The sequence below is a fragment of the Neoarius graeffei genome, chromosome 15 (assembly GCF_027579695.1).
Source record: "Neoarius graeffei isolate fNeoGra1 chromosome 15, fNeoGra1.pri, whole genome shotgun sequence".
NCBI lineage: Eukaryota > Metazoa > Chordata > Actinopteri > Siluriformes > Ariidae > Neoarius > Neoarius graeffei.
Window position 1 is genome coordinate 16,094,253 of NC_083583.1, and position 14,117 is coordinate 16,108,369.

Genomic DNA, 14,117 nt, shown 5'->3' on the forward strand with positions numbered 1-14,117 from the left:
GTCGGTGACAACAAGCCACAGCACCAAGACCAGCAACACTAACGACTCCATGTTTATTGTTTACTCTCTGGGTCGTGAGACTACCGCTTAAAAGGTCACTGATGTCACTGTTTGTGCCGCCTAACGACATCACGTGACATCCACCCACTTTCGCTAACTCCACCCAATGTATCCACCCACTTCCAGCCAGCACGGTTCAGCGCGGTTGTAGTCGAAATGCAACTCCAACAGCCCAACTCAGCTCGACTCAGCCCAACTCAGCACGGCACGGCTCAGCCCAACTCAGCCGCGTTGGTAGTGGAAAAGCGGCATTAGAGTCACCCTCTTCAAAAAGGAGAAGAGAACTCGGGCTGTTATGTAAATGCATCTCATTATGCCTGCTTTCTTGTTAGAGTTTCTTGTTTGGCTTGACCGTTTTGGTGGTTTTAGAGTGGATGACCATCGCACACAGCATGTAGGTCCTGATTACTTGGGACCTGACTGTAACATACCTTGAAGGGATGGAAGGGAATGAGCAGTTCTCTTCATAATGCCATGAGAAAATAGATTGTGGCTTAATACCATGCCATTTCAAGACCCTAATAGAACAAACCCTGCATCCTGCCATAAAATATACAACAGTGCATGTAAGACTCATGAAATATGTAGCAGCCGGGGAAGGTGATGGCCAGGTCTCAGGCTGACTTTACTATGAACTGGTTCATATTCTGGTTTGCTGTCCCTCCCTCACTCATTTATATTAATAGAATAATAAGACATGAAGCTTGGAGAGCACTGTAATTTGGACTGAAGCCATATTAAGATTGTTCGAACCTGATCATGAATATTGCATGAAGGTAAGCAAGGGGCAAATTAATCTGCTCATTTTAGTGAATGAAAAAAGAAAGGAGGTGGATATATATACGGGTCATTCTAGAATTCAGGGTACTTTTCACGTCTCCGAGATGAACCTTTTGTTATTTTCCACAAAAGAAATCTTTATTGAATCAGTTTTGAACAATTATGCAAGTTATGACAAACGTTAACCAATAGCAATGCTTGATGTGCATTTTAGACCCAATTTATCCATAAAACATTAACTAAATGACTCCCGCCCCTCCCCCCACATTATTGGCCGTCTTCGACTCCTGATTCATCCATTCAACTCGAATAAACAGGAAGTGATTCAGTCCAACAATCTGTTTTTTTTTTTTTGGGGGGGGCTTATTCTATTAACTGTTATAAAATCAATTGCATAGAACGTCTATTTTCTGTATTATGTGAAATTTCAGTAATTAAAATTCGATCCGTCCCAATGTTCTGGTCAACTCTGTTATAAAACCGCATAAAATCCACAAAGGCTTTTAATAATACGCACGACACCTGCACCGAGTGACATCACTTCCTCTGGCGGGAAACTTCAGAAAGGCAGTGAGGCCTTGTTAATTTGAACAAAACGTCGAGGATTTTACACCAACCGTAGATTAATTATTCGTCAAATCTGTTATTGTGATATTGGAGTGAATCTCTCAGTCATAATAATAATATGATTAAAATCCATAAAATTCTGTTTGTATACACGCCACGTGGTAGCTAGTTTGAGGTTAGCACGTGGAGTTGAGAGACACAATGGCAGGGAATGTCAACTCTGTTGTCATCAGTTCTGTTAACGGATTGCCCAGCCGAACGACAACAGAGTTGACGGCGACTAACAAGAGTTGACACTTGAAATGTACCCGCAATTATAGAATGGGCCATAAATATAATTTTTTTTTAAACCCTTGGGAGCTTGGAGGCCCCTGTTCCTGATCTTATGAGCTTGAACTTCCAGAGCTACAGCTTGCCATTCTGAGTTTGCTCTGCTGTGTTTCGCCACGGACCTTCACAGCAACAGATTTATCTCCTCATAGCCAAGTTTAACGGCTTCAGTAAATCGGCCTCGGCAGAGTCGCACTCATGGGGCTCTGTGCCTGAAAAGCCCACCTTGGAATGGAAGGGGATGTTTGGCTGCCCGCCTGTAAATATTCTGCAGGTTTTTTAATAGCCGTCTGCTTCCTCAAACGACGAGTTAAGGAGTATACAGAGAGTCCTGGGAGAGGCTGATCATAGCCAATGGGCTCTGGCGCAGTGGGCTGGCTGAGATCTAATATCCTAATATTTTTCTCTAATGGTACATGTCCACATGTGAATTTTGTTGCTGTTTCCCGCTGCCTCTGCTTGGAGCTGGTGGGTATTTCTATGGCATTTCTAGGGGCTGGTTAATGCTGTTCATAATATCAAGCTGCATCGAACCGCAGTCGCTACATGCCGCAATACACAATCCTCCTCCGTCTTCTTTTCCTACAAGTTATGACACGGAAAAATCCCCAAAGCTGTAATTAGTGAATGGTCCATTCCACATACAATCTCTCGGTCTCCATTTGATCAACGCGTCCGCAACGTCAAATCAATATTAGTGTCCCCTGCTGCCGATTTTCTGAATCGAGCCGAAAAGTTTGTCTACTCCGCCGGCACTGCCATGATTGAAAATCACGCGATTGCATTCCTGGAGGGACTATGTCTCTTGGCTGGAGGGACTATGTCTCTTGGCTGGCCTGGGAAGGCCTCGGTGTTCTTCCCGAGGAGCTGGCCGAGGTGTCTGGGGAAAGGGAAGTTTGGGCTTCCATGCTCAGACTGCTGCCTCCGTGACCCGGCCCCGGATAAGCGGATGAAGACGAGACGAGAGATGATGCATCGAACACCTGAAAGGAATGTGTATGTATTATAATAATAATAATGTTGGCTGGCTTTTTTTCATGGTCTATCAGATATATTCTATTCAGCTACTCGTCTTCGACTCGTTCAGTATCGTGCTAGCTGAATGGAATATATCTGATATACCACTCAACACCAGCCAATATTATCCCCGCCCAAACGAAGTTTGGAAACGGGTTGCATCCGTCCAGTCACGTTTTCATTTCCGGGCCATATCTTTAAAACTACTGAAGATATCTTCATGAAACTTTGTATACAGATCAAGCAACATGTGAACTGGTGCTTTTTGCTATTTTGGATTTTTGTAAAAAAAAAAAAATATATATATATATATATATATATATATATATATATATATATATATATTTTTTTTTTTTTTTTTTTTCAAATTTTTACATAGAAAATAAATTTTGACTTAAGCCTAGGTCACAACCGGACGTGCGATTTTTGGCATTTCCCAAATCGCTGCGTTTTTTTTTTGTTCGTGGAGAAAGATGCACGTTGGCCGTAAGTTTGTCTTGCAACCTGAAAAAAACGTGAGTGCCCGTAGAGTTTGTTTGACATGACAAAGAACCTCTGCGGCCAGTCTACGGCTCGAAAATCAGCACGTCACACGCACGCCCTCCGTGCGTTTCTTGCGTTTTTTTGCACGTAGACCGGCCATAGGAGCACATACGGCCGGTTGTGACCGAGGCTTTAGTTTCTAAGAACAATGTTTGTTTCCGGAGCATATATCCAAAACTATTCATGATACAGGTTTGAAACTTGGTCTACATGTTAACAAGGTGGTGTAGATGGGCCTTTTCATGCTAAGAAATTTTAATTTTTCATGTTTCCATGGAAACAATTTTTCAGACTTCGTCTCTCAGGTTAGTCTTAGGGGTAGGTTTTGTTTCCAGAGCAGAACTTGAAAACTATGAGCGGTGTGGTCTTGAAAGTTGGTATATGTGTTGATTAAGTAATGTTTATGTGCGTTTTTGATGCTAAGAAATGTGAGAAATGTTAATTTTTAGCTCACCTGGTTTAAGCCCAAAGGTCTGGTGGGTTTATGCCATGGGCTGCTGAGGTCAGCGTAAAGAGGTCGGGTTGGTTTCCTGCAGCAGAACTTGAAAAATGTGACAAATGATCTCTTGAAACTTGGTATATATACTGTATATGACTCTGTCTTCTTGTTATTTGATGAGACAGATGCGATATATCCATCATATCATGATGAGAAGGTCTTCGCTCGGAATAGACCTACTCCCGTACTGTTGGCTAATCAGACATCTGGTCGATAGACGCAATATTACTGCCACGTGGTAAGCCACACCCTTTGTGCACCGCATAAATCCGGCAGAATTGTAGTTATGGGGCAACAAAGCAGACAGTCGCATTGGGTCTCGAAAAATCTTAAACTGCAGGAACTGTAATAAAGCGCTGATGTGCAAAGTATAAAGACATATCTCGGTGTGATCGTAAGAGCAGATTGGTTCGTACGAGTATATGGGGCTGGTTTTGAGTCCTGATTTAGTTTAACAAGGAATCTGTGTCTTGATCAGAATTTTTATTTGGAGCCTCCCGAGTTGCCAGAACGGCCTCTCGGATCCTGCAGGGCTCTTCAGAGGATCTGAAAGTGGATATGTACCATGATTGGATTGTCAAAGTATGTGGCATCTGGATTTTATGAAACCTTCATCTCGGCTTGACTCAAAGCAGCTGCCTGAGTTTCTTCCAATCCTTGCTACTGTATGTGGCATCTATTTCGCTGAAGTCTCCCTCAGTAATGTGTATTGGACGAGGCAGATTGTTCCCCCTCTCTCTCTCTGCGGTGCCTGCTGGTAAACGACAATGCGAGGCACTTCTAATGCAATCCACTGCACTGAAATCACTTAAGCCAGTGCCCAGCCAATACCCTCTGATCGTTTTGTCGATGCACACACACTGAACTAATTCCGAGTAGGAAGCGGGAAGGTACGTGTATAAACCCTGATCTGTGTCGGGGTCAACATTTCAGGCGTGATGTCTTATGTGGTTATGAGCATTACTTTACTTTATATGAAGTGTGGTCGACCTTCCATGGGCTATGTGTGTGTGAGGTCCATCGCCGGATATAGGCTCCATTTCCACACTGCGTCCAAACCACTGTTAGGAATCATTGCGTAAATGTTTCTCTTGGACCGTCCGGTAGGAAACACTCGGACAGCGGATGAAAATAACAGCAGGCTCAGTGTTCCTACTGCTGCCAAAAGTCAAGAATGACGCTTGTGCACCAGGATGAAGTGCAACAAGCCATGTCTGGAAGATTTTTTTTTTTTTCCCTTTTCCTTCCAACTAAGAAAGTCGTCCAGGCCTTGGACGAGGATATGAAAGCTGATTCTCTTTGGGTTTTGTTTATAAGGGGTTAAACTTGCGTAGTACACTCTGCTGGGCAAATTAAAGTCATAAAATGTTCTCTGTTCACAGAGAGTCAGGAACCCAGGTGATATGATCTCTTTGTCTGTGACAGAGAGCTAAAAAAAAACATGAAAGGGCATAAAAATGAGAAATCTGCGCCTATCGTATGCATAATAAGCAGTGATCTTGTCAGTGGATTGCGAATGGTGATTAAATCGAGGAAATCACATAATCCATGGCACTCGGCACTCCTCCTGTCGCCAGAATAATGGAGAACGATGAAGTCGGCTTTCACGCACCATCTTGACGAATCTGATCTAACGATCTCCACAGCACAGCGCAATAATCCGAGTTCTGTCCAAAACCACTTCCCTTACACTCGATCTCACGCCGGACTGCAGACTTGGCTCTGTTCCCAGCCCGAGCGAGATCACCTTTCAGACTTTATTTTAAAGGCTTTCTTTGAAATTCCATAGCTGTGCTCCATTTAGAGGCCCAGTGTGAGACGGTGCATTTCATGGCTGCTTTTTTTTTTTTTTGGACTCGCATATACTGTAAATCATTTGGCCTCACAGTCACATGTTGAGCTTTTCATAAATCAAATGATAAACAGAGCTTTTTTAAAGCGATTATTACAGATTTGTAATCACCGTCCACTCAAGGGTGGCACGTAATGTCATGAGGGATGTTTGTTTAACTACAGTTTAGGAGTACGTTATCGTAGGTCTGGTTTATGTTTCGGTTACGATACGGAAGGCACACAGAGCCAAACAAAATACTTTCACGCATTATTGGTAACGTTTATGAAAATGAGGGGGGGGGAATGAATGATGTATAACAAGCTGTATTGTGTTTAATTATATAGGGATTTTTCATAGCAAAGATATATATATATCAGAGCAGCTGGAACGGATGTGGAAGGTCAAGGGTTGCGTGGTCCCCGTGGTAGTGGGGGCACTTGGGGCAGTAACCCCCAAACTGGGAGAGTGGCTCCAGCAAATCCCAGGAACAACATCTGAAGCCTCAGTCCAGAAGAGCGCAGTCCTAGGAACATCGAAGATACTGCGCAGAACCCTCAAACTCCCAGGCCTCTGGTAGAGGACCCGAGCTTGAGGATGACATGGATACCACCCCCCCGCCGGGGGTGAGAAGGAGATTTTTTATACACACAGTTGTGTTCAAAATAATAGCAGTGTGTTTAAAAACGTGAGTAAAGCTCAAAATCCTTATAATAGTTTTTATTTCCATGCACTGGGAACACTGCACATTATATTCTACATCAAAACATGAAGAAAAATGTATGAATATTTTAATTACTTTACAGAAAATGAAGAAAAATGAACATTGGGCTGTTCAAAAAAATAGCAGTGTCTGCATTTTTCATTACAAACTCCAAATATTTACTGTATAAACTGAAAAAATCTTAAGGATTTAGTATTCCTGTGAATCACTAAACTAATACCGTATTTTCCGGACTATACGTCGCTCCGGAGTTTAAGTCGCATCAGCCAAAAAATGCATTATGAAGATGAAAAAAACATATATACGTCGTACCGGACTATAAGTCGCACTTTTTTGAAGGGTTATTCTATCCATAGAATCTGTGATTGTATCTGATAAGCGGCGCGTGGTTACTGCGCGACTGCATTGTTTATTTAATAAACGAACAGCTGAGCAGTGATAACGCGCCCTTTGCCCTGTAAGTAGCCTAGTCTGATTATTTTAAATATCTACTACTATCTTTAATACTATCACTATCGTTATTACTAATAGCCTATATTATTATTATTATAACTAATATTAGTAGCCTATTACTGATGCATTAATCAGTTTGCTTTTAGAATATTTTTACCGGTAGGGCTTATTATCGCCCCATGGCTCTTTCATCTGTGTTATTAAAGCTGTAGTCATCATCGAGGAGTGTCATTCTTCATTTTTGTCGAATTTTATTTCATCAAATCAGAGGCCAAGTAGGCTATAGGTATATCATCTCCAAAGACAGGTACGGTAGTAAAAACAACCATCTAGTGAAAAAAACAACAACCGCTTTTAAATCCCCTACTTAAATCCTTAAAATGAGTCATTTAACTCATGTCTTGTGTGATCTGATCTCCAATGGTGAAATAAACCGGTTGTGATGAGTACAGTCTGTTATTTTAGAAGATAAATGTAATATATAATTTAATATATAGACTAATAAAAATTAATATTTTATAATATAATATCACGACATATTACTGTCTGTAACTGTTTGTCACTAAAGGGTTTTCTAATATCATAATGTCTGATATTATTATTATTATTATTATTATTTTACACACACAATAAGCGCATGTGCGTAAAGTTATAGTAAACCATCCCCCGCCTTTTTTTTTTTTGAGTCGCCGGACCCACCCACCTCCTGCGTTCTGGGACCTCCCACTTCACAAATTAAGCACTGCCTAAAATCATTACATAACTTATTTAAATAACTATAGCCCTATCATTAATAATAAAACACAGGTCAATCAAGTTTATCAAGCTGATGATTTCACTCCAAATCAGCAAATCCATTGAATTCCTCATCCTCGGTGTCGCTTCTGAACAACTCTGCCTCCAGCGGCAGATGAAGCGCCGTTTCCTCTTCTTCTGCGTGGCTGTCGTCAGACTCAGCATCAGCTCCAGTTATTCCGCGGTGAAAAAAAAAAAAACATATATACGTCGCACCGGAGTATAAGTCGCATGGCCAGCCGAACCATGAAAAAAAGTGCGACTTGTAGTCTGAAAAATACGGTATTTAGTTGTATAACCACGGTTTCTGAGAACTTCTGGCACCTGTGAACAGGTATTCCAGCCCAGGATGATTTGACAACATTCCACAATTCCTCTGCATTTCTTGGTTTTGCCTCAGAAACAGCATTTTTGATGTCGCCCCACAAGTTTTCTATCGGATTAAGGTCCGGGGATTGGGCTGGCCACTCCATAACTTTCATTTTGTTGGTCTTGACCCCTGATGCTGCTCGCTTACTGGTGTGTTTGGGGTCGTTGTCTTGTTGAAACACCCATTTCAAGGGCATTTCCTCTTCAGCATAAGGCAACATGACCTCTTCAAGTATTTTGATATATGCAAACTGATCCATGATCCCTGGTATGCGATAAATGGGCCCAACATCATAGTAAGAGAAACATTCCCATATCATGATGCTTGCACCACCATGCTTCACTGTCTTCAGAGTGTACTGTGGCTTGAATTCAGTGTCTGGGGGTCGTCTGAAAAACTGTCTGCGGCTCTTGGACCCAAAAAGAAGAATTTCACTTTCATCAGTCCACAAAATGTTTTTCCATTTCTCTTTAGGCCAGTCGAGGTGTTCTTTGGCAAATTGTATCCTCTTCAGCACGTCTTTTTTTTAACAGTGGAACTTTGCGGGGGCTTCTTGCCGATAGATTAGCTTCACACAGGCGTCTTCTAATTGTCACAGTACTCACAGGTAACTTCAGACCGTCTTTGATCACCCTGGAGCTGATCATTGGCTGAGTCTTTGCCATTCTGGCTATTCTTCGATCCATTCGAATGGTAGTCTTCTGTTTTCTTCCACGTCTCTCTGGCTTTGCTGTCCATTTTAAAGCACTGGAGATCATTTTAGCCGAGCAGCCCATCATTTTCTGCACTTCTTTACAGTATACGTTTTACCTCTCCAATCAACGTTTTAATCAAAGCACGCTGTTCTTCTGAACAATGTCTGGAACGACCCATGTTTCTCAGGTTTTCAGAGAGAAATGGATGTACAACATGTGCTGGCTTCATCCTTAAATTAGGGCCACCTGATTGACATCTGTTTTTTCACAGAATGAATGATCTCACTAATTAAACTCCACACTGCTATTATTTTGAACACGTCCCTTTCACTTAATTATTCGATTACACAGACTTGGAGCATGCATATCATGAATGTTGGGTCTGTTGGTTTTCTATGACTCTACTACACCTACTGGTAAATTATTTGCCATGTAGTAATATAATTTCCACCAAAAACAGTGATTGATCTGGTTAGTCGTATTGGACTGCTATTATTTTGAACACAAGTGTATGTATGTATGTGTGTGTGTGTGTGTATATATATATATATATATATATATATATATATATATATATATATATAAATACATTTTTTTTAAAGATATTTTTTGGGCCTTTTTCACCTTTATTGGATAGGACAGTGTAGAGACAGGAAATGAGTGGGAGAGAGAGATGGGGAGGGATCGGGAAATGACCTCAGGTCGGAATCGAACCCGGGTCCCCAGATTTATGGTATGGCGCCTTATCCACCTGAGCCAAGACGCCCCATAAAATACATTTTTAGAAAGGTGGAGATGCTCTGCTACAGTCCTTTATTTATTTATTTATCTAAATTAATTTGCCTTGTGGCGGCACGGTGGTGTAGTGGTTAGCGCTGTCGCCTCACAGCAAGAAGGTCCTGGGTTCGAGCCCCGGGGCCGGCGAGGGCCTTTTTGTGTGGAGTTTGCATGTTCTCCCCGTGTCCGCGTGGGTTTCCTCCGGGTGCTCCGGTTTCCCCCACAGTCCAAAGACATGCAGGTTAGGTTAACTGGTGACTCTAAATTGAGCGTAGGTGTGAATGTGAGTGTGAATGGTTGTGTGTGTCTATGTGTCAGCCCTGTGATGACCTGGCGACTTGTCCAGGGTGTACCCCGCCTTTCGCCCGTAGTCAGCTGGGATAGGCTCCAGCTTGCCTGCGACCCTGTAGAACAGGATAAAGCGGCTACAGATAATGAGATGAGATGAGAATTTGCCTTGTCCACATATGGACGCTGGTCCACCAGAAAGCAACACCTGCTGTTTTTTTTAAAATGTGTTTTTAATTTATTATCTTTTAAATTAAATTTGTGCAGCTTTCCATCAATCAAATGATAAGCAGACTTTTTTTTTTTTTTTTACAGCAGTTATTTCAGAAACACCCATCATTGAGTAATAATTTAATTATTAATCACTATTAATAATTATTAAATATGTATCAGTGATTAATAATTATATTATAGTATATATTTATATATTATGGGTGTATAATGTATGGATGTATAATATATTATGAATATATTTAACAGTTATTCCATAAAATCGAGTCGTACATGAGCTGATAGCCGACGAGACGCGTAGCACCGAGTCGGCTATAAGCCATGTACGACGAGATTGAGTGGAATAACTGTTTCATTCTCTCCACATTCACTGGATTTTGAGAAACAGAGCTTTTTTTTTTTTCTGCAGTCAGTAAATAACGACTTTATACAAAACGTCCGACAAAATCATTTCTGCTTAGAATGTAAACAAACCAGCGAAATGACAGGAGCAATTTGTGAAAAATGCAATAATAATAATTCTTGAAAAAAAATTTAAAAGGATACGTCCCTACAATCAAATACTTTCATACCATATTTTGTTGTGCTTTTTTTTTTTTGTATTTTTTTGGGTTTTGTTTTCGAGTAGAGTTTTTATTTCGTCCTCGGTTGGTTCAGTAACACGCTCCTCCATTTTTGTTCTTGTTCTTTTTTTTGGTGGCTGGTAAACCAACTTAAAGGTGCATTACCGCCACCGACGGGGCTGGAGTTTGGAACAGGAGAGATGGGGGGGATATGACCTCTATATTCTTTTATTTAGCTATTTGTTTATTTTAAATACTTGATAACAAAGCGGTATATCTAACTTGAGATGCGCTGCCATTTTGTTTTTCCCTACTCACGGTATATGAGCTGATATCCTAGTCATAGAGTAGCCAATCAGAGCATGTGATTGCTCTCATCCCATGAAAAAAAAAATTATATAATTTTCTCATCTCATCTCATTATCTCTAGCCGCTTTATCCTTCTACAGGGTCGCAGGCAAGCTGGAGCCTATCCCAGCTGACTACGGGCGAAAGGCGGGGTACACCCTGGACAAGTCGCCAGGTCATCACAGGGCTGACACATAGACACAGACAACCATTCACACTCACATTCACACCTACGGTCAATTTAGAGTCACCAGTTAACCTAACCTGCATGTCTTTGGACTGTGGGGGAAACCGGAGCACCCGGAGGAAACCCACGCGGACACGGGGAGAACATGCAAACTCCGCACAGAAAGGCCCTCGCCGGCCCCGGGGCTCGAACCCAGGACCTTCTTGCTGTGAGGCGACAGCGCTAACCACTACACCACCGTGCCGCCATTATATAATTTTTTTTTTTTTAAATAATATTTTAAAGGAACAGTCCACCGTACTTCCATAATGAAATCTGCTCTTATCTGAATTGAGACGAGCTGCTCCGTACCTCTCCGAGCTTTGCGCGACCTCCCAGTCAGTCAGACGCAGTCAGACGCACTGTCACTCCTGTTAGCAATGTAGCTAGGCTCAGCATGGCCAACGGTATTTTTTGGGGCTGTAGTTAGATGCGACCAAACTCTTCCGCGTTTTTCCTGTTTACATAGGTTTATATGAGCAGTGATATGAAACAAGTTCAGTTACACAAATTGAAACGTAGCAATTTTCTATGCTATGGAAAGTCTGCACTATAATGACAGGCGTACTAACACCTTCTGCGCGCTTCGGCAGTGCATCGATACGGAGCTCAGATATCAACGCGCTGCCGAAGCGCGCAGAAGGTGTTAGTACGCCTGTCATTATAGTGCGGACTTTCCATAGCATAGAAAATCGCTACGTTTCAATTTGTGTAACTGAACTTGTTTCATATCACTGGTCATATAAACCTATGTAAACAGGAAAAACGCGGAAGAGTTTGGTCGCATCTAACTACAGCCCCAAAAAATACCATTGGCCATACTGAGCCTAGCTACATTGCTAACAGGAGTGACGGCGCGTCTGACTGCGTCTGACTGACTGGGAGGTCGCGCAAAGCTCGGAGAGGTACGGAGCAGCTCGTCTCAATTCAGATAAGAGCATATTTCATTATGGAAGTACGGTGGACTGTTCCTTTAAGCAATTTTGGGATACTCTTGAAACGTTTTGCCAGTTTCAGTTTCTCACTTGTGTATTGTGTGTAGTGAGGGGACACACACACACAAAATCCTGGAATTGACTACACACACATCGGAAATTGGGAAACTGTCTCTGCTCACTATCATTTTTGTGATGTGTATACACAGAATGGTGTGTGTGTGTGTGTGTGTGTGTGTGTGTTGGTGCAGCATCAGCTGTAGAATCTGTGTGTTTCTGTCAGAGAAAACAGAAGGTGGTGATTTCTCATCCCATCAGCACGGTTTCTGTGAGCTGTCCTCTTCTCCTAAAGCCAATAAAGCAATTAAATGCCACAGCTGTATTCGTAGTGTAATAAAATCCATTGTCGTAACCTGCGTTCCATCCGTACACTTCTGTCTCTAATTGAAAGTGCTGTGTTTGCCAGTGAGAATTAAATCAGCTTCAGTACATGATCGGAAAATAATTACTCAGACGTGAAAGAGCGAGAAGCATGAAGTCTCGGGTGTATTAATTAATACTGTGACTCTGGTCTTATAAAGTTGTATCAGTAAACAAGAACTCATGTTTTTTTTTTTTTTTTATGCAGCAACAATTGTCATTTTCATTTCTTTCTAATCTCTAATGTTCTCCGTGTAGGTACACCTCGTTTCTCCGGGCAGCCCGAAGCGGTGTCTGTGTATCTCGGGGCGAGCCAGGTGCTCAGCTGTGAGGTCAATGCAGACTTGGTGAGCTTTATTCGCTGGGAGCGTGATAAGGAGCCAGTGTCATTGGACCAGAGAGTGTACACGTTACCCAACAGTGCTCTGGTCATCAGCAACGCCACGGAGATGGACGCAGGTCTGTACCGGTGTGTGCTGGAAAATGCAGGACCTACGAAGAACAGCGACGAGGCCGAGCTCCAGATTTTGCCTGGTAAGAGTTAGAAAGTGAGCGCAATGCACAATGTAATGCGTGATTTATATTAGTAAAATGTATAACGTTTCTCTAGTGGCTATGGGTTTGAATCAGAAGCAGCTCCAAAGTATATTCTTGTTTTAAATATGTACATATTAAAGGAGAACTGAAGGCAAACTTTTTTTTATTATCAAAATTCGATTTATCTCATTTTATAAAATGTAGGAATGCATTTCTGACAGCTATTGAGGTATTTCACTCACGTGACCAAGTCATGTGATGCTGCCATTTTGGACGGCACGGCCCGAATCAGTTTGAATGCGAGGAAGGCGACAAACGAAAAACATAAAAGAAAAAGGAGCGAGATGCAGAAAACACCTTCACTATCCAGCGACGTAGGGCATTTACAGGGCGAGCAGAGGGAGAGGTATTTGCAAAAATTGAGGTTAGCAGGCTTAGAGAACGACGTTTACCTGCTTCCACCAGGATTGTTCACTGACAGCTAAGGTTTGTTCACATTTTCATTTACTTTCAGTCCTCAGGATAAACAAAATGTTATTAAATGTCATTGAAATAACTTCTTAGTCTGTTGAGACATGGCCCGTTATAAGTTTTTCCTTTACTGTATTTACTAGTTTACTGAGCGCGCTCCAGGGCTGGCCGGGGCTAGCTAGCTAGCGCTCCGGGGCTTGCCGGGGCTAGCTAGCTAGCGCTCCGGGGCTGGCCGGCTCAGTAAACTAGTAAATACAGTAAAGGAAAAACTTGAGACTGAAAGGTTTTAACAGTCATCCAAATGACTGAACGTAAACGTTGCTACAGCAACATACTAGGTACTATGATGTTGACATTAGCTAGCTTGCCGTCCAAAATGGTGGACACCGGGGCGTCACGTGACCCTGTGACGTCAGGTGAAATACCTCAATTGTGTCGCTGCTATAGCAAGTTATGAGTGTGTGAAATATGCTCTGTAATATATCAGTCCGTATATCAAAGCGACGGCCGTAAACGAGATTCGTTGAGACCTGTGCGAGACATCATAGGATGGAAGTAAAACGTACAGCGGAAATCAAAGTGGCCGACATCTGCCAACGTTGTCAAAAGACGCGCGCGCCCTCTTTCGAATGCTGACGTAATCAAGCCGGAAGTTTT

General features: G+C 42.2%; 1 protein-coding gene across 7 annotated transcripts in view; it reads left to right on the forward strand.

Annotated features, from left to right (window-relative positions):
- Window positions 1-14,117, forward strand: part of neo1a (neogenin 1a) — a 444,233-nt gene that overhangs the window by 239,266 nt on the left and 190,850 nt on the right. For all 7 annotated transcript variants that reach the window (XM_060940914.1, XM_060940915.1, XM_060940916.1 and 4 more), the window contains exon 3: window positions 12,711-12,986. In XM_060940914.1, coding sequence (XP_060796897.1) covers window positions 12,711-12,986 — 276 coding nt within the window. The remainder of the gene's footprint in view (window positions 1-12,710; window positions 12,987-14,117) is intronic.